At 35.4% G+C, this 21,824-nt stretch overlaps 1 protein-coding gene across 12 annotated transcripts in view; it reads left to right on the top strand.

Annotated features, from left to right (window-relative positions):
- Positions 1–21,824, top strand: part of SMARCA4 (SWI/SNF related BAF chromatin remodeling complex subunit ATPase 4) — a 98,788-nt gene that overhangs the window by 12,781 nt on the left and 64,183 nt on the right. For 9 of the 12 annotated variants that reach the window (XM_074311787.1, XM_074311777.1, XM_074311757.1 and 6 more), the window contains 4 exons: positions 160–419; positions 18,276–18,408; positions 18,838–19,242; positions 19,571–19,669. In XM_074311787.1, the coding sequence (XP_074167888.1) occupies positions 198–419; positions 18,276–18,408; positions 18,838–19,242; positions 19,571–19,669 (859 nt within the window). In that variant the 5' untranslated portion in view covers positions 160–197. Of the gene's footprint in view, positions 1–159; positions 420–4,243; positions 4,365–18,275; positions 18,409–18,837; positions 19,243–19,570; positions 19,670–21,824 lie in introns of those variants that run through there. The other 3 variants (XM_074311713.1, XM_074311730.1, XM_074311796.1) reach the window with 2 other exon arrangements.

The following is a 21,824-nucleotide window of genomic DNA, read 5'->3' as shown; positions in this document are numbered from 1 at the left end:
CAAAATTACAATCCCTAATTGGTTAATGCTAGATACTGGTACCTTATGGTAAGGCCTACCTTTTTTTTTTTTTTTTTTTTTTTTTTTTTAAGTTAAGGCTTGAATAACTGTGCTTGCCAACTAACCAAGGACTTTTTTTTTTTTTTTTTTTTTTTCTAGTAGGTAGTAGGAGACCATTTTGAGCAACTTCTTTGAGGATGTCTACTCCAGACCCACCCCTGGGAGGAACACCTCGTCCAGGACCCTCTCCTGGGCCTGGCCCATCCCCTGGTGCTATGCTGGGCCCTAGTCCTGGACCTTCACCTGGTTCTGCACACAGCATGATGGGCCCTAGTCCTGGGCCACCTTCTGCAGGACATCCCATACCTCCTCAGGGCCCTGGAGGTTATCCTCAAGATAATATGCATCAAATGCATAAGGTAACTAGTTGTATGTAATGTATTTTTTGTTGTTGTTCCAAGATTCATTTATATACTTTAGATCATTTCCCTTATCTTAACAGGCTAATCCTATTTCCTTCCATATCTAAAAAAAAGATGGGCCATATCTTAAAAAGTTGTTTTGAATTAATTTACATCCTTATCAATGGTCTCCTAATTTGAAACTGGCAATACTGGGTACAAGAACTTAAGAAAATAGGCATTCTTTAATTCATTAATTCTCTAATAAATGCCACTAAGATTATTTTGATGTGGGAAAACTTTTCCTCTCTCTAGAAAATATTTCTTAGGTGTAGTAGCTTTGAATGTGGAAAAAATAATTTAATGTAGATAAAGGCTCTAGAAAAGCCTTTTCTAGAGAGGCTTTGCACAGTGATAGTACCTCAATACTAGACTATGAATCTGTAGCTTAACTGATCTATGTATGTCATACAATGTGGGGAAAAGTGTCCTGGATGAGAAGCCAAGAAGCCTTGCTACTGTTGTTGGTCTTGGCTCTGTCACTGGCCTGCTCTGTAACTTTGGCCAATTTTCTTAACTTCTTTGTTCCTCAGTTTCCTCATCTGTCAAGTGGGGGGGAAAACAATTTGGCTTACTTTCTAGTGGTTGTGAAGATCAAATGAGATGAGATGAAGTACTTTAGGTGTTTAAACACCTGTAAAATAATATTGTTGGTGATAATCTGGGTCAGTGTCTATTGTGGTTGCTTTTTTTGTCCTGAAGAGAAATAATGTATAAGTTAAAAGCAGAAAAATTGATAGAACTAATGAGGTAATCAAATAAAAACTTGGAATTTAGTGTTTTTGGAATGAAGCAGTTGGGTGCCTTAGGGGAAAAAGCAAGTAGTGAAGAAATATAGAGGTTCTTTTAAAGACCAGATATGGATACCTTTGCTTTACTCATTAGTTATGATTCCTAAATAGAAATGACATCTGCTCATTTCTAGCATGTCTTCCTTTCTGTGCAACCATTCCTTGTTACAAATAACTTTCTCTTTCCTAGGTTTTGTTTTATTTTGTTTTGTTTTTATATAGAAGAATCCTGTTTATCCTATTTTCTACATAAAACCATTCTGAGTTTTAGAAGGGTCCTTATTGACTAGCTTTGAGGGAGGAGAGGGGGAGGGCATTATGCTAGTGTGCCACAGTGATTCTCTGAAAAACAAAAGCAATTCTTAAGTTACAGATCCTTAATAGGTATTTAGCTGTAAATACAAATGATTGATTACACATTGCCATTCCCTCCTTATCCGCCTATACACGAATTCTCAAAGCTCTTCAGATAACAGTTAACCTGTCCTGTAGCTACTTGATGATAGAAAACCAATCATCTGATTTAACTTTTCTTTTACTTCTTTCTTTTCTTTTTCAAATATTTTTACCTTTCTCTTCTTTTTACTACTTACAGGTCAATTAATTACATACTTCAATCAATCTTGCACAAATAATTACATCTTCTTTAATTACATCTTCTTTCCCTCTAATTTCCTACCCAGTTAACTTCCTCAGGAAAAATCTTTTCCCCATTTATTCTCTGTTTCTTTTACTTGTCTTCTCTCTATAATTGTAAATGATAACCATCCAGAATTATTGACCTCAATAGCTTGTACTTAGACCTGGATTTTAATTGACAGCATTTTGGCATAACTTCATTTTCTTTTCTCTCAGATTCTAGCCTTATATCCAAACAGGATTGGACATTTGTATTTGATATTTTATTGTTACCTTAAATTCAGCTTATCTAAAATTGAGCTCATCATTTTCTCTGCAAATCAGTTTTCTCTTTCTGATGTCTTAATCACTAAGGAGCAAAACTTAAGACTCCTAAGTCCATCTCTTTAATCACCAACGCTTATTAATTTCTTTTTTCCTCTTGTTTCTTTTATCCCTTCCTTTCATTCTGCTCCTACTATTGCCAGTCTTCCTACTTAGACTACTAGAGTACATTTCTAATTAGCATTCCTACCACTAGCCTCTTTACCACAGTCCATCTTCAGGTCACCTTTAAAAGCATTTCCCAAATCACATTTTTGGATCAGCATATCATCCTTGAGTTCATACTCCCTAAATAGCTTCTTGCTGCCTCTAGGCTGGTTCAAAGTATTCAGCTCTTGTTCCAAGTCTTCCACAGTCTGGACCTGGCCTTCCTGGAATCAGTTTTCTAAGATATGAATTTTTTTACAACTCAAACTGGCTGACTTTTTTTCCTGTCAATTTCCGTGGGCTTTCCTTTCTCTCGGTCTTCATTCATACTGTTTCTTCTCTCTTCTTAATTGCCTAGATCTTTCCATCCCTTAGGATCCAGCTTGAGTCCTACTTTTATGAGGTCTTGCTACCCCATATGATCCTACCTTCTTCTGATGAACTTGTAGTTTTCTTATGTGTATGACAGCTAAATTGGCAATTAATTACACAGTGCTTTGTGGCATTTTTTGTTTTATCTTTTATTATTTAATTGTTTTGTTTCAATTTTCATTTGTCTCCTTAGATCAGATTCTTTTAAGGTCAAGAGACTGTGTTTTGTGTGCTTTTAAATCCTGCAAAGCCCCTTGTATGTTGCAGATAGTCCATATATGTATGTTCAATGTTAAGGAATATCTCCATGAGTCATTCCTCAAGGGGAGGCTACTAAGCTGGGTGCTCATAAAGAGATGATTTTCATTGTTGTATATTCTGCATTCTTAAGAGGTAAGTTTTAAGTTGCTTCTAAAGAAGCACAGAATCCAGAAAACTATCTCCTTGCCTTTTTGTAAGAACTAAAGCAAAATGAGTACACATCTTACCACTGTCTTTATACTTGGCACTCTTAAGTTGGAAAGCATTAAAAACTCAAGTTTTGACTTAGACATGAAAGGGATAAGACAATTACCATACTAACAGCTATTTTTATGTATTTGAAAGGCATACCCATGCTTTTCAAAGACCGCTTATGTAAATAAATAATGCCAGATGGTGTAGGGACTAGCAGCAAAATCATTTTAGTCCAGTTTTTGTTTTTTGTTTTTAATTTTGTTTCACATTGAAACAAGCCCTGCCCTCAAAGAACTTATATTACTGGGGAGAGCTGTAGTATTAAAAAATAATTGTAAAACAAGCTAAGTTGAGGGAACATGAATAATTATATAGTTAAAGAATATTTCATAGAGAAGGTAGTACCAAAGATTAGTTTTAAAGGAAGTTAAGGACACGAAGAGATAAAAATGGAATGTATTCCCAGACTGTGGATGAATGAAGGTGAGAAAAAGAATGTTGAATTCAGGAAAAAGTCCGATGTCCAATTGTTTTAGAAAGCTAAATAGGGACAGTAATATTAAGTTGTATTGCAAAACTTGACTGAAGAGCCTTAAATACTAGGCTGGAGCATTTGCACTATGGAGAGGCACTAGGAAGCCACGGAAGGCTTTTGTATAAGGGGTTAGATATGTGCCTTAGGAACATTGTTTTGGACAATTTTCAGGATAGATGAAAGAAGAGAGAGATTAGAAACAGAGAAACCATTTAAGAAGCTATTAGAGTAGTCCAGATTAGAAAGCAATAAAGTCTGAACTAGTCTAAAGACTTTGAGTGGAGCAAAGAGGTCAGATCAAAGAAGTGTTGTGAAGATAAGACTTGACAATTGATTGAATATGGGGCTGAGGGAGAAGAAATAAAAATTACTGAAATTTATATAGCCTTTTAAGGTATGCAAAAGATTTTATATACATTATCTCATTTGATCCTCACATGAGCTCTGTGAGGTAAGTGCTACAGGTATTATTATCTCCATTTTACAGATGAGGAAACTGAGGCTGAGAGAGGTTAAGTGACTTGTCCAGGGTCACACAGCTAGTAAGTGTCTGAGGCGGGATTCGAACCCAGGTCTTCCTGACTCCAAGTCCAGCGCTCTCTCCACTACGCCATGCTGCCTCTCAAGGATGACTCCAAGGTTACAAACCTGGGTGACTGGGAGAATGGTGGTATCTCAACAGCTATAGGGAAGTTTGGATAAGGGGCAAGTTTGGGGGTGGGATAGGGATGGGGGGGGGGAAGATAATTAGTTCTTTTTTGGACATAATGAATTTAAAATGTCTGTGGGATGTTCAGGAGGAACTGTTCAGCAAGCAATTACATTTAAGGAATGGAACTCATGAGTGGGAATAAGGTTGGGAATTAACTTGCATAGAAATGATATTTGAATCCCTGGATAAAGATGAGTTCACCGAGAGAAGAGGGTCCAGTACAGAGGGTTCATGAATGGTAAGGGGAATGATGATTTAACAGGGGAGAGTGACAAGGACTAGTAAAATGTAAGAAAGCTAGAACAGAACAATGACATAAAAACAAAGAAAATGTCCAAGAGGATAGAAGAGAATCAGGTAAAAGATGATAAAAATTAAGAGGCAGCCATCACATCTAGCAATAAAAGATCATTGATAACTGGAGAGGACTTGTAGGAGAGTTCTCAAGTTGGAAGCTGGGTAGTAAAGGAAGGAAAGTGGATGCAGTAAATACAGAATTCTCTTTCTAGGACTTTGGCAATGAAAGGGAGAAAATTTAGGTGAATAGCTTGAAGGGTTAAGTGCGTTTTTCCAGGATAGGATAGACTTAAGCGCATTTGTAGGCATTTAGAGAAAGATGACAGATATAGGAGCATATTGCATAATAGGAAAGGGAAAAGGAAAAATTGAGAAGCTTCTAGGGAGAGTCTGGAGGGATTGAGTTTAAGGGACTAAGTAAAGAGCTTGGCTCTGGCAAGAAGAGCCTTTTCTTTCTAGCCTATAGAACTGAATATACATCAATGAACAGGGTAATAGTAGGAACAGTGAGTAGAAGTATCAGAGAGGCAAATTTAGGTATATATTATAAAGAAAGACTTTCTAGAAAGGGCGGCCCAGGAAAAAAGTCACTTTTCCTCACTTGTCAAACAAGGGTTAGATGAACACTTATCAGTTATGGTATAATGGAGATCCTTTTTTAGTTTATTGGCTGGACTACATGGCTTCTGATTCTCTTGCACATCTAAAATTCTATAAATATATTTGCCTATTGTCTTGGAAATATAAAGGGTTAGGGATAGAGAGAACTGTCTACATATTTGATGGTGATGATGATGATGATGATGATGATGATGATGATGAAGATAGTTAAGATTTATGTAGTGCACAGATTTGCAAAACATTTCACATATTTTATCTCATTTGATCCTCATGACACCTTGGAAGATGCCTGCTATTATTATTCCCATTTTACAGATATAGAAATTGGAATTGAGAGACAATGAACTAGACATTCTAATGGATGGGGATAAATATGACTTCTTAGGTGTCACTGAGACTTGGCCACCTGAGACTCGTGAGTCAAATATATTTCTGAAATTATATCTTATTAGAAAGAAATGGAAATAGGATAAATTAAAAGGGAGGTAAAGTAGCATTGTTAAAATATATTCATGTAAAAAAAACATAAACCAAAGTGAAACCTGAACAGCACTTAGGGGAAGACCTGAGATAGAAAAGATAAAATGACAGTTAATAGTTCTGGTTCTATTACACCTCTACCATCATGGTATGGAGAGTACTTAGGTGAAGATCAATAGAGACAGAAAAGATCAAATGATAGTTAATAGTACTAGTTGTACCACTACCTCTACCATCGATTTTATTGATAAGAGAAATGCAAATTAAAACGACATTTGAAATATCTCACATATATATGGATTGGCTAAAATGATAGGAGGTATAAATGACAAATATTCAAGAGGATGTGGAAAAATTGAGACACTATTGGTGGAACTGTGAACTGACCAACCTATTTTGGAGAGAATCTGGAAGTATGCCCAAAAAGCAATAAAACTGTGTGTCTTTGACCCTGCAATACTATTACTATTAGGTCTTTTTTCTAAGGTTGATCAGAGAAAAAGGAAAAGAAGCTATATGTATATTTATAGCACTGTCTTTGTGGTGTCAAAAACCTGGAAATTGAAAGGATATTTAAGATCAAATACTCCTTAAAAAGCAAAATTGGCCAAATGGAAATGAAGGTACAAAAGGTCACTGAAGAAATTCCTTACAAATTAGAATTGAGCAAGTGGAATCTAATGATTTCCATGAAACATCAACTACAAGCAAAACCAAAAGAATGAAAAAAATCAAAGAAAATGTGTAATGTCTTACTATACTGACCTGGAAAATAAATTGAGAAGAGGTAATATTAGAATTATTGGACTACCTGAAAATAAAACAAACCTAGACATTCTTTCAAGAAATTATCAAGGAAAACTGTATTGATATTCTAGAATCAGACAGTAAAATAAAAATTGAAAAAATATACTGATCAACTCCTGAAAGAGTTCTCAAAATGAAAATTCCCGGGAATATTACAGCCAAATTCTAGAGCTCCCAGATCAAGAAAGAAAATTTTACTAGCAGCCAGTAAAAAAAAACTGATAAATCAAATATCCTGGAGCCACAGTCTACATTAAAGGATTGAAGGTTTAGACCAGGGGTTCTCAAACTAAGACCTGCGGGCCAGATGCAGCCCGCTGAGGACTTTTATGCGGCCCACCAGTTATGTCAAATGGGCTGAGGGGCGGAGACAGTATGAGCTTTTGTTTTTACTATAGTCTGGCCCTCCAACAGTCTGAGGGACAGTGAACTGGCCCCCTATTTTAAAAGTTTGAGGACCACTGGCTTAGACTATGATAAAGGATTTAGAATCTATCCTACAAAATTAGTATAATCCTTTAGGGGGAAAAATAGATATTCAATGAAATGGGGGGATTTTAAGCATTCCTGATGAAAAGATGAGAACTGAATAAAAAATTTGACTTTCGGGTACATGGCTTGGGAAAAGCATAAAAAGGTAAACAGTAAAACAAAGTGACTCGATAAAAGTTAAACTCTTTAGATTCCTAAATGGGAAAATGATACTTGTAATTAATTTCTAAGAACTTTATTATTATTTGGACAGTTAGAGAATATATAGACAAAAGGATACAGCTGTTAAGTTGTGATGGGATATATCTAAAAAACAAAACAAAATAAAGAGGTGAAAAAATGCACTGGAAGAAGAAGGGAGAAGTAGAATGGGATAAATTATCACACATAAAAGAGGCACTGAAATCTACATACACACACATTGTAAAAAGGAAGATGGAGAAGGTAGGGAATAGCACTTGAGCCATACTCAATAAAAATTGTCTCAGAGGGAATAACATAACACTCATTAAGAGTATAGGAATCTACTTTAGCCTACAGGAAATTAGGAGGGAAAGTTGATGAGGGCGTGACATTGCTAGAATTGGAGGAGATGGTAGAAGCAAAACATTTGTGCATGGAGAGAAGATAAAGGAGGAAAGGAAATAGACAATCATAATTGTGAAAAAAAAGTTATACTAAATTTCTGACATCTCTGAGTCAAATTCATAAGAATGGAACTAATTCCATTTAAATGATTTAGAGTAATATAAGCAAGTTAAAGGAACATGGATTAATTTCTCTGTCATATCTATAGGTAATGGAAAGAATTTCTAACTAAATGAGATAGCAAATTTTATTTATTGTTCAGTCTTTTTTCATTCAGTCCAAGCCCTTGTGACTCCATTTGGGATTTTTGGTCAAAGATACTGAAGTGATCCTGGAGCTCATTTTACTGATAAAGAACTAAGGCAAACACTGTTAAGTGACTTGCCCAGGGTCATACAGGTAGTATAGTTTGAGGCATGATTTAAATTCATGAAGATGAGTCTTCCTGATTCCAAGCCCATTGCTCTTTCCGCTGTACCATCTAAATTCGTTATATAGAGGATTATGAGATATAAAATGGATTATTTTTATTATATTCAATTGAAAAGTTTTTCCTCAAACAAAATCAATGTAGCTAAGATTAGAAGGGAAGCAGAAAGCTGGGGAAAAATCATCTGTAGCAAATATTTCTGATAAAGGCCTCATTTCTCAAATATATAGAGAACTGAGTCAAATCTGTAATAAGAATCATTCCCTAGTTGACAAATGATCAAAGGATATGGAAATGCAGTTTTTGGAAGAAAAAATCAAGGCTATACTCATGGGGGAAAAAAAACCACTCTAAATCATTATTGATTAGAGAAATGCAAATGTAAAAAACTCAGATACCACCTCATCTGACAGATTTATCATTTTCCTTTCTGTTATACTGATCAATATTAGAGGATATGTGGGAAGATTGGGACACTAATGCAATGTTGGTAGAGTAGCAACTTAGAGCAGTGCCATCCTTTTTCCTAGCAATAACAGTGCTAGGCCTATATTCCAAAAAGATTGTTCAAAAGGGTGAAAAGGGTAGGGGAAGACTTAGTATATACGAGAAAATTTATATTGCCCTTTTTTGTGGTGGCAAAGTATTGGAAATAAAAGGGATGCCTATCATTTGGGAATGGCTGAACAAGTTGTAGTATATGATTGGAATGAAATACTATAAGAAATGAGCAAAATGATTTCAGAAAAACTCAGAACTTAACAAAAACAGATGCAGAGTAAGTTAAGCAGAACCAAGAGAACATGGTACATACATATATGCTGATCAGCTGTGAATGACTTAGTTATTTTCAGCTATTTAATGATCTAATTCCCAATGACTTTAGACGATGAAAAAATGCTATTTCCTTACAAAGAAAGAACTAATGGACCTGAATGCAGGTTTGAGAATACTTTTTAATTTCTTTATTCTTGTTTTTGTGAGAAGGAAGTTAGGAAGTTTTGTTTTCTTTCACAACATGACATGGAAATATGTTGCACATTACATATGTATAACCTATATCAAATCACTTGCCTTCTTGGGGAGGGTGGAAATAAAGAGAATTTGGAACTCAGAATTTTAATAAATTAATATTATAAATTGTTTTTATGTGTAATTGGGGGGAAATAAAATACTATTAGAAAAAAATACATATGACCCATAAATTGAGATGTAATCTAGCCAAGTTCATCACTGTGTTGGAGGAAATCTAGTGTTGTAAACAAGCTAGAAATTAAAGAAGGATTTCCTGTATTTGGTGAGTCTTTCAGATAGTCTTGTTTGCAAATGATATCATGCTAAATTTCATCAATCCCTGGGAGAATTTTGGTCTCTCTATGTAAACAGATGGTATATGAACTTCTATTGCACAAATTATAATATGTAGTTAAATGGATTATAGAGCTTGTCCAACAGTCTGTATACCAGAGCCAGAAACTAGAGGTAGGTGATAAATTGGACCTAGAAATTGGAAAAGGGTAGCAGTCTGGATTGTTTCTAGTAAATTGTAAAGCTCCTCTGATGATCCCCACATCCATCTTTTAGTAGTCATTTTAATAGTCTAAAGTATTCTCTACTGAGGACATTAGAGAAGCTGTAGAATATAACCAGTGAAGAATTTCAAAGATCACGTTCAGAGATAATCAATGGTAGGAAGAAATGTGAGGTTGGTTAAATGATAAGAAATTGCAGATGGACAGCCTGAGAGTTCCATTAGTATCCTCAAAATGTCAGGAGGACTTGAGAAAGGCTTCTGGCATATTGAATGGACTCCTGTGGCAAATTTATGGGAGAACATAGACATTAAGTCAAGATAGATGTGCATCAATGAATTAGTCTGCTTCATTTCAGGGAATAGTCAAGAAATACATGTCTTTGAATACAGAGACATGGTTAGGTAATAGATGGTTAGAGGATGAATACAAAGGCATAATATGGACCTGGTTATATAAGAACAAGCTCGTGCTAATAGGGGAAGCTACAAATGACAGAGTTTTAAAAGTAGGGAAAAAGAGGTGACTCAAAGATAGGATAGAACCACTGTCTGAGGTAGATGGATCAGTGTTAGTACTGAGAGAAGGTAGATCATCTTTATTCTCAACAGAGGAAAAATTTAGGATGGAAAGGATAGACTGAAATTGGTTAATTAAAAGTCTCATCCGGGATCAGATAGTAAGAAAATACTTAGCCACTCTTGATGATTTTAGGTTAATGGACTCAATAACTATAATCTAATATCCTGAAAGAATAAGTGTATGTGATGTTGGGTCACTGTTGATAATCTTTGAAAGATAATGGGAATAGGAAAATTGATGTTGGAGAGGAGAAATAAGTGTGTTACTTTTTAGTGTTTAGAGTTTTTTAGGTGTTATTTTTTAAAAAGGAGACTAAAAGTTAGAAATTCTGAACTAGTGAACTCTATTTTGCTTCCTGGCCAAGATATGGTTAGTAAACTTTTCCCCACCCCCAACCCCCGGACAGCAAGTTAACCAATATATGTTAAACATGTCTACATTCTCTTCTCACACATTCTTTCCTAACGATGATTCTAGATTGTTCGGTAGAAAGTTTGAGAAAGGCAGATTTATTAGGTTTAATATGTAAGAAAAAACTCTTAAGATTTAGTGATTTCACAAATTGGAATGGGACTGGAGAAAGAAAGTTTCTCTTTGAGAGTCTTCAGACAGAAACCTAGAGTTTTTGTATTCAGATAGTGGACTGGTCTAAATTCTTCCAACTCTGCTTCTGTGAGTAGCAAAAATTGGTCAGCAGGTTGGTGGACATTTTCAAGTATGAGGTCAGGATAAAATGGAGAGGAAAACAGAACCAAATACTGAACCCTGTGCTAAAGAGAAGGATGTTATAGCAAGAAGGTTACAACACTGGTCTACGGAATGGATGATACAAACTGACAAGAGTGAAACTTGGAGAAAGAGGCATTACTGAGCATTGATGGAAGAAAGAGGGCCTCAGAGTACCTGTATGTGTTCTTCCTTCTAGTCCTATCCAAGGATGTGACAGAATTAACAACTAGCATTGGAAGGAACAGAGTGTCTTCTGTTAAAGAGCAGAGAATATGAAAAGGGAACAAATTAAAAAAAAAAATGAAGGGGTATTTCTTAATATTAGAACTTGGATTATAGAGAATACAATGGAAAGGAAAGAAGAATGGATAGAGGAGAAAAGGGACTGGGGAGAGGGAAGTTTGAGATAAGTGAGTCTGATGATGAGGAAAAGGAGCAGGGGAAAGGAATTATCTTAACTTTAATTTTTTTGTTTGTTTTGTTTTATTTGTCCCTTATTTTGGTGTTTTGAGGTGAAGAGGAACTAGGCTTACATGATTTCTCTGTCAGCTCTATTGTCAGAACTCCACTGTGGTTATTTTTTAAATAAACCAGCTCTCTCCCCTGGGGCTTCTAGAAAGCTATCAAAAATGAAACGTTGAGCTCTGGGTTTTTTATTAGGACACAGTGCTTTAAAACAGTGATGTGTGGCTCTTTAGTGGTCCATTTCATCCTCCAAGTTATCAAGTGCTTCATTGTACTAATTAAAGTTAGGTAGGAGGGGCAGCTAGGTGGCGCAGTGGATAGAGCACCAGCCCTGATTTCAGGAGGACCAGAGTTCAAATCTGGTCTCAGACACTTTAACACTTCCTAGCTATGTGACCCTGGGCAAGTCACTTACCCCAGCCTCAGAAAAACAATTTGATTTTTTTGAAAAAAAAAAAAAAAAAACATTCCTGGGTATGGTCGGAAAACAAAATTAAATTATATCTGATTTTAACGTTTTGGTAATTAAAAAAAAAAAGATATACAAACTAAATGGGTTCAAATTTCACTTCTTTTTATGAAGGCACTTAACTTTTCCTCATTTATGAAATGAGAGAATTAAAACAGGGAGCCTCTAAGATCCCTTCAAATTAAAAATCCATGTCCTGTTATTGTATGGATTTATATTTCACCTGTTATTCTTTTTACAACTTCCCTGACGATTTATTACCCATGCCTCTATTGGAAGGCATGAGGGGAAATTCCCTGTGCCCTAAAATGGTTGATCCCCTCCTTACCTACCTCTCCTCTAACCCTTCTTATTTGAATAGGTGTAATAGACATTTTTCTCTTTATATAATCTCTATTCATTGTTCCTAATTCTGTCCACTTTCCATTTAGGATAGTCCTGGTATTTAAAAATAATCTCTTCCTGCTAAAATAGTACTATTTCCTTTAACTGATCATTATCTGGAAAGGGTTTCCAGTTCTCTCAAAAGCATTACCTTTCAAAGGACAATATATATTTTAAGTCTGGTTTATCTTATCTCTAAAAAAAAAGAAAGTCTTTGCATAATTATAGAAGCCTAATAACATCAAGAATTATATAGTCCTCTAGAGTTGTAAGAAACTTGAGATAACTAAATTCTTTTTTCACATTATAGTCCTTCTAATATTTCAAGATGCATATTATAAAGATCTCCCTTTCCCCTTCCTTGATGGTTTTTCTCCATACTAAATATTTCTTGTTTTGTTTTGTTCTTTAACATTTCTAGGTCTTTCAACTTATACTCATAGGGCATGGTTTTCAGTCTCTCAAAATTTTTATTTATCTTCTCCACAAGCTTAAATTCTAAAATTTGGTACCTGGCATTAGACACAATACTTCAGATGTGTTCTGACCAGGGTAGAATAATGGGCTGTGTCCTCAGTGATTCAGCCATCATTCTTTTATAAATGTGACATTAGGTCATTCTCTTGTCTTTAGATTGCAGCATTGCACAGCCAGAATATTAGACTTAATACTCATCAGATTTTCTAGGTGGTTTTCACATGAATTACTTTGTCTCTTCTGTCTTTGTACTCCTAGTCTTAGATTTTAAATTGATTAAAAGAATTATGAGTTTTGGTTTTATTAATTGAAACGAAAAGAGAAATCCAGCTCATAAGTACAGAACTTTATACTTTATTCCCTACTAAATTTCATTCCTGTAGAACTGGCCCATTCCAGCTTTTATGCATGTCTGTTTTGTCAATCTATTTAACTATCCCTCTCAGTTATGTGTTACCTGCTGATGGGATAATATGTCATCTATTTCTTCATCCAGATCACTGATAAAAATATAAAATAACCTGAGTCAAGGATAGGATGCATGCATGGGCACACACTCACCCATACCACACCACACCCCTACCTCTCTTTTCTCTCTCCTCTCTTTCAGTTGACTTGACTTCAGAACAGTTAGCATTCTTTCTTATCTAATACTTAACATCCAAGAATGTTGTGAGAGATTTTAAAATACATTTCTCTGAAATTCTGGCAACCTTAACTAGTCTAACTTGTAAAAGAAAATAAGATTAATCTGCTAAAACTTATTCTTAAAGATTGTTTTATTTTACCGAATGTATTTTTCAAGGAGTTTTCTTCAGTCATTTTCTGTGTTTACTTTTTCAAACTCTTACTGCAATATTTCCATTTCCTTTCCACATTTTTCTTCTAATTCTAATTCACACTTGTAAGATCCTTTTTGAATTCTTCCAAGAGAGCCTTTTGAGCTGGAGACAAGTTCATATCCCCCTTTGAGGCTTCATCTAGAGCATTTTGATTCTGTTCATTCTTGTCTCCATAATAGCTATCTATGATCAGAGCTCTTTTTGGTTTTTTGTTCCTTTCCAAAAATTGTGGTCTGTTCCTATGGTACAGAGGAGATTGTCCCAAGCTTCCTCTTTAGGGCAGCAGGGGCATCAAACTAGCCTGGGGTTGGTTGTATTGCAGGCTTCTCCCCTGCCCTGGGTGGGCCTGGCCAAGTTCTGCCTGTTACTTGCTTTCTGTAGTTGTATTGAAGGTCTCATCTGAACCAGGACGGAGTAGCCAATGCTGTTAGCTCTCAATTTTGGGTAAGAGCCTCCCACTTGATTCCCTGGGGCCTCCCTGTGCTGGGCCGTACCTTTCCTCCTGCCCCCACTTCCTCCAATGGAGACAATCCTTTCCTAAAGCTTTTCTGGTGAAATTTGTTACACCAAATATTTTGGGGTTCTGTCACTCCAAAATCCATTTAGAAGACTTGATCTAATATTGATTCTGAAGGCAGGAAGAGCTTTGCCTACAAAGTCCTGTCTACAAAGTTCCATCTTGGGTTTGTGCCCCTCTTCTCCCTCCCTAGTATAACTCATTCTTAATGAAACAATGCTAACTTGTAGCGAAAATCTCAGTCCCTTTCAAATTTCCATAAACTATCCTTTTAGTTCTAATCTAGCATTGTATCAGAAAAGTATATTATTAGTTAGTCATATCTGAACCTTTGTGACCCTGTTGTAGTTTTCTTGGCAAAAATTTCTTTCTCTGTCTCATTTTACAAATGAGGAAACTTAGATGGAGTTAACTGACTAGCCCAGGGTTACATAGTTGGTAAATGTCTTGAGATCAAATATGAACTTCTGATGCCAGGTCTGTTAGTCCATTGAACTACCTCTCTGGCTTAGATTCACTTAGATTAGATTTAATGAACTTCAATAACATAGCATCTCTCCTGTTTGGTCCATTTCCTCAAAAATCACTATGCGTTACCTTTTTGAAAATCAAAACCACATTCACTCCTTGCCCATATTCCAGTTCCTCAAAAGTAACTATCTGTGGGTTTAACAATCAAGTAAATGTTCTCAATGCTATAGAAAATAGTTTTCCAACCAAGATAAAGGATAAGTAGTTCTACTTTCCTTGCATTGCCCATGGTCTTATAATTCTGATCAAGTAGGGTGCTATGATACTTATCCTTAATCTTCTCAACTCCACGTTGTTAAACTGGCAAAACAGGTAATTAATGAGCCTTAGCCAAAAGGTTTTTAGTCCTTCTGGAACAACTTGTTTTACATTGATTTTTTTTTTTTTTTTTTTTTTAATCACATTCATTTCTGAATATGTTTCTCTCCTCCACTACCTAAAAAGCCTTTTGTGTTTTTTTAAAAATAGTTCAACACAAGTAACCAACTTAATAACTGGGTCTGGTAGTGTAGTAAAGTTTGATAGCAGTTTTCTTTTTGTTTCTTATAGGAGTGAGGTAAATTTTTTTCATCTCTTCCTCAAGCTAAGTGTAGTCATAATTATACAACATTGATTTTATCTTTTTTTTCTTTTCAGTTATTGTAATAATTGTATATTTTCCTGATTTAGCTTACTTTAGTTTATATGTTGTGTGTTTTTCTGAATTATTGTTACATTTAGCTAGTTACAGCCGCATACTGCATTTTGTTTAACCATTTCCACTCTATGGGCATTGACTTTGTTTCAAGTTATTTGCTACCACAAAAAAAATGCTGCTATAATTATTTTGGTGTAAATGGAACCTTTCTTTGACCTCTAAGAAGAAGTTGTATGATTCCAAATTACTTTCTAGAGAAACATTGCTATGTGGAATACTACATTTCTAAATTGGATGAGAGTTAGATTTTCCACTGTGGTTGAATCAGAATTCACTATTTTGTCAATAATGCTACATGAGTTGCAGTGTTCTTGTCTTTCCATATCTCCTCTACTTTTCTAATTTTTTTGTCAACTTTGCTGATTTGCTTGGTTGTAAGATGAAACCTCAAAAGTTATGATTTTTTAATTTTTCACATTAGTGATTTTGGAGATATTTTTATATGTTTTGTCCATTGCATCTTTTTTACTCAACGTCAAAAAGTAATTTCTAATAATAAATGTGTGTAGCAAAACTAAGCAATATATTTTAAAAGTCTGACATTCTCTCCTCAGGGTCCCCCCACCTCTGCAAAAATATAGGAGCTGGGTGCCTTATAACTGTACTTGGGGGCAAACTTGGTCATTATAATTTTGCACTATTCAATTTTGATTTTTTTGTTGTTGACCATTTACATTGTTGATATTATTGTCTTGACTTGGCTTCACATTGTTCATGAGTCTTCTTATGCTTTTATGCATTTATCACATTTGTCTTTTATTTTTTTTAATAGCACAGTAATATTGCATTTTAGTCAAGTGTCATAGTTTGTTTAACCAGTCAACAGTTGATGGACATTTTAAGTTTCAAATTCTCTCCCTCTCCCCAACCCTTTCTTCTTCAATTGAGAAGGCAAACAATGTCAGTTATAAATGTGAAATTATGTAAAACATTTCCACAACTGGCCACATTGCCCATGTAAAAAGCAGGAAAAATAAAGTGAAAAAATTGTATTTTAGCGTAGCTGTCATTCATAGTTGATCACTGCTACTATATTTCTATTCCTGTATGTGCCACACCTTTTCAATTTCATATAACCAAAGATATCTGTTTTACTTTTTATGATTGCATATAACGTTTCTTTGATTAAGAACCCTCTCCTTTTTCCAGTTGATAAATGGTGTAAAGATAAGAATAAATTGTTTTCAGAAGAAAAAAATTAAAATTTTAGTCATACAAAAAAATGCTTTGTCACTGCTGAGTAGAAAAATGCACATTTATGAAGTAACACCTCATACTTATCACAGTGACTAATGTGGCCCCCCCCCAAAAAAAAAAAAAAAGACGGGGCAGCTAGGTGGTACAGTAGATAGAACACCAGTTCTGAATTCAGGAGGACCTGAGTTTAAATCTGGCCTCAAGACACCTAACACTTCCTTACTGTGTGAACCTGGGCAAGTCACTTAACCCCAATTACCCCAGCCAAAAAAAAGGACAAATGTTGGAGGGGATTTAGGAAAATTGGGACACGAATGCACCATTGAGGGAGTTGTGAACTGATCCAACTATTCAGGAAAGCTATTTAGAACTGTGCTCAAAGGGCTATAGAATTGTATATATCCTTTGATCCAGCAATACCATTACTAAGTCTTATCCCAAAGAAAATAGGAAAAGGACCTATATGTACAAAAATATAGCAGCTCTTTTTTGTAGTGACAAAGAATCGGAAATGAAGGGGATGTCCATCAATCGGAGAATGACTTAATAATGAAAACTACTGTTCACCTCCAGAGTTTGAATGCATTTCAAAGCATTTAGATTTTTTTTTTTTTCCTTAGTAGTTTGCTTTTTGGATTTGTTTTTGGTTTTGGTCTGTTTTCTTTCACAACACTGCTGATGTGGAAATGTTTTGCATAATTTACAATCTATATCAAATTGCTTGCCTTCAAGGAGAGGAGGGAGACAATTTGTAATTCAAAACTTTAATAAATGAATGCTTAAAATATTTTTATTATGTGATTGAGAAAAATAAATTAAAAAAAACTTATCAGTAGCTGTGAAATTGATCTGGGTCTCTTCAAACTTTTTAAATTTGTGGTCTTAATATTCAGGTTATGTAACTACTTGGAACTTTAATGTAAATGGTATACAAATCTAATGGTGTCATTACTTTTTCAAAACTATACTACTTGTATTTCTCCTGATAGGTGCCTTCACTTCCTTTTCTTTTATATTTCCTTTTTTAATAGGAATTTGTTAGTGAATATCCTGTTTAATCAAATTTGGTTACTTTGGTAGCTCACCTTCCTTACCAGAATTAGTTGTATCTCATCAGAGAGAACTTTTTCATAAAACTTACTTCTTACAGTTCTTTAAGATAATGTAATATCATTCCTATTTTACATGTTAAGAAATACGAGGCTCCAAGAAAGTTTGACTTGTCTATGATTACACATCAATAAATGTTTAAGAATGGGTCTTTGCTAATAGCTCTTCTGTAGCCTTGCTCCCCTTGAACCCTTTTTACTTCATACTATTTTCCCTACTGGGAAGGAAATGTCTTTTCTAGTCTCTGCTTTCAAGACCTATTTCAGCTCCCATTTTATCTATTAAGCTTTTCCTGATTACTATAGGTCTCAGTAATCATGTCTTTTTCTAAGCTTTTGTATTATCAGTGCCATTAATTTGGTATTTAACACATACGTTTTGCATTGTTGACTACATTAGATGTGTCCTGCCTTTTCAAATATTGATTATTATTTAAATATTAAGTCCATTTTGGATGGGACCCATAGCTTTGTATATACAGTCTTTTACATTATGTCATTGTGAAAGTGTGGGTTGGTAATAAATGATTTGATTTCATAGCAAGCGACTTATCTGACAAAGATGCTGCTTTTTTGCTTTTTAAAATTGTAGCCAATGGATTCCATGCATGAGAAGGGAATGACGGATGATCCTCGATATAACCAGATGAAAGGGATGGGAATGAGGTCTGGGGGACATACAGGGATGGGGCCTCCTCCAAGCCCAATGGATCAGCATTCTCAAGGTAATGTTTTTCTCCAGGCTTTCCCTCAACTTTTTTTCCCATCAGTTTTTATATTTACAATAGTAAAGCTATATATTTATACCCTTAAGTATCTCTCTGAACACTTTGATCTGGCAGTGTTTTTTCAATTTGTCAGTTTCTTTCTGCATGTCACAGAGATAGAAAACAAAATTGTTTTGAGCAATAGCTTAAACAGAGTTTTGTGTTTCCTTATTAAAATGTCTGTTGAATGACCTTTTTCATGTTATTCAATAAAATCCTCTTTTTGATCATCTTAGAGGAAGGTCTTAGAGGAAGTGTCAGAGGTAATCAAGGTCATTCCCTACTTTTAGTAAAGAAACTATACTTTGGAATTTTAGAAAAAAATGTTTTTTTCTTAAAAATAAGAAGAAATTTGGAATGACCACTCAGCATTTCATTTTTTCTTAGGTTATCCTTCTCCTCTGGGTAGCTCTGAGCATGCCTCAAGTCCTGTTCCAGCTAATGGCCCATCTTCAGCCCCACAGATGTCATCTGGTCCTGGTGGGGTACCATTAGATGGTAGTGACCCACAAGCATTAGGACAACAGAACCGTGGCCCAACGCCTTTTAATCAAAACCAGCTGCATCAGCTTAGAGCTCAAATTATGGCATATAAAATGCTGGCTAGAGGGCAGCCTCTACCAGATCACCTGCAGATGGCAGTGCAGGGTAAAAGACCAATGCCAGGAATGCAGCAGCAAATGCCAACACTACCTCCACCCTCTGTATCTGGGACAGGACCAGGACAAGGACCAGGACCTGGACCTGGGCCTGGTCCAGGACCCGCACCTCCAAATTATAACAGACCTCATGGTAAGTGTTGATTAACTATATTGATTTTGTTATCAGGAAGATGGGGAAGGGGGTATGAATAAACAAAAACGCTTCAATGTATCTGTAAATTACTGTTTGTTTAGCCATCCATTCACCTCTAATCCTTAAACTTTTAATAGTGCCCTACATCGGATTTGATTAAATAGTACTTATTCATCTATGCTCTGAGAGCACAAAGTTAAAAGTTGACTTCATTGCGTTCATTATATTATTTGCCCACCATATATACACATTTGGAAACAAAGCCACCCACCACTTTACCCGTAAGCAGATTTTAAAAAGAATTTATCTTCCTCACAATTCACAGGTATGGGAGGGCCAAACATGCCCCCTCCTGGACCCTCAGGAGTTCCCCCAGGAATGCCTGGACAGCCCCCTGGTGGGCCCCCAAAGCCCTGGCCTGAAGGTAACATAAATTCTTTTCACAAAACTTTTGTATTATCATTTTTTACTTCAAGATGAATATAATGTAGGTATCCAGACTGTATAGAAAGAAAAGTGGTAATAAAAGTGAAACCACCCTCAATTGACTTTTTATATGTTGCTAATTGTTTTTTGTATTTAAGTCTCTTTAGTATTTAAGTCTCTGCAGCTTCTAAAATACCTTGAATTTGCTTTTTTCTTTTTTTAAAATTTTGTTTTTAAATCATTGTTAAGTTTCTGCTCTCTTCTCTTGCAGTTTAAATAAGGAGAATTCTAGAAATGCTATTGAAGGAATTTAATCTGGGGTCTATAGTCGGTTTGGTTCTTTCAATATAATTGACTTCCATTGTGATCCTGTGCATTTTATTTTGTATGTTTAAGAACACTCTAAGAAAGGATTACATAGCTTTTACCAGATTTCCTAAGAAGTCTTGAAACAAGGCTCAGCTAGGTGGTACAGTGGATAGAGCACCAGCCCTGAATTCAGGAGGACCCGAGTTCAAATCTAGTCTCAGACACTTAACATTCCCTAGCGTTGTGACCCTGGGTGAGTTATTTAACCCCAGTGGCGGGGGAGGGGGGGTGAAGAGGAAGAAGATCATGAAACAACAAAAATTAAGAATCCTAGTGTTATAAGTATTGTCTTCAGATGAATAATGACTCTGAGCATCAGGAAACAACTGAATGAAATTCCTTAATCTTTCTATGAAATTATTTGACTATAACATTTCCTTAAGACTATTTGGGTCTACTTGTTTTGTAATTGATAGGTCAGTAGTTTGTGGGGTGCATATGAAAGTAATGGTGGCTGTATTTGAGTTTAGAGATTCTGACCAGTCAAATAAATTGCAAGAGGCCTTTAAAGAACACTTTGTTTTATAGCTACAGCTGCTGCTTATGCCATAAACTTCATGAGGATAGATGTCTTTTGTTGTGCTTTCAGATGGGTGTTACTTATAGATAAGTTCTGGACCAGCTCTCTGCCTCAGTGTCATACCTTCACAAGGACTTGACAACTGAAATTTTATGATAATAAACTACTAAGAAACTAATATTTTTGTTCCTGTTAGTTCATGATAAGAAGGAAGAGAAAATATGGCTCAAAAAAAAAAATCAAAAAGTGGTAGCAGCAAAACAAAACCCTGTGGATCTAGTATATTTGGATTTTAGCAAGGCATTTGATAGAATTTATTTTATTGTCATGAGTAAGAAAGCTATGAGTTACACGAATAGTAACTGATAGAATGACTAGATTTAAAAGTAGTTAATACTGAGTCTGGGCAGCAGCAAGGTGGCACAGTGGGCCTGGAGTTAGGAATACCTAAGTTCAAATTTGGTCTCAGATATTTACTAGTTATGTGACCCTGTCAAGTCACTGCCCTATTTGCCTCAGTTTCCTTTTTCTGAAAAATGAGCTAGAAAACAAATTGGCAAACTATTCCAATATCTTTCCCAACAAAAATAAATCCAAATGGGGTCACAGAGGGTTGAACACAACTGAAAACATTTCAATAACTACAGTGTATCAGATTCACTGTGAAAAGAGAGGTCTATAGAGGGATTTGTCTTTGGCCCTGAGCTAGTCAACATTTTTCTCAATACTTTGGAAGAAACTATTAAAATTCTGTGTTTCAGATTTGCTGATAAAAGGAAGCTTGCAGGGTGAAAACATGTATAAAAAAATTTGAACAGGCTATAAGAATGAGAACAATCTAGGGCAGTGAAAATGTACAGGGCTAGATGTGAAAGCTTGCCTTTGGACTCAGCAAAGTTACTTTGTAAAAGCTTGGTAGTCAAAAGAACTAATGGTGTTTTAAGCTGCATGAAAAGAGCTGTCTGAGAAGGAGCTTGCCTATCTACATTTGGAATGCTGATTGGCAACATAATGTAGTAGTTAAAGCTGCATTTGGAGTCATGTAAGTCTTGATTCAGATCCTACCTCAGGCATTTCATAACTTTGTGACCTTGGACACATCACTGAACCTCAGGGCCTCAGTTTTTTATCTTATAAAAGGAGATCGTAATACTTACACAGCCTAATTGTATAGGGTTGCTATGAGAAAGCATTTCAAAATATTAATCCATTTTTCCAGTTGCCAGATTTATTTTGTTTTATTTTTTTAATTTTAAAGATTGAA

This window comes from Sminthopsis crassicaudata, chromosome 1 (genome assembly GCF_048593235.1).
Source record: "Sminthopsis crassicaudata isolate SCR6 chromosome 1, ASM4859323v1, whole genome shotgun sequence".
Lineage (NCBI taxonomy): Eukaryota > Metazoa > Chordata > Mammalia > Dasyuromorphia > Dasyuridae > Sminthopsis > Sminthopsis crassicaudata.
This window is presented reverse-complemented; position numbering and strand designations above follow the sequence as displayed.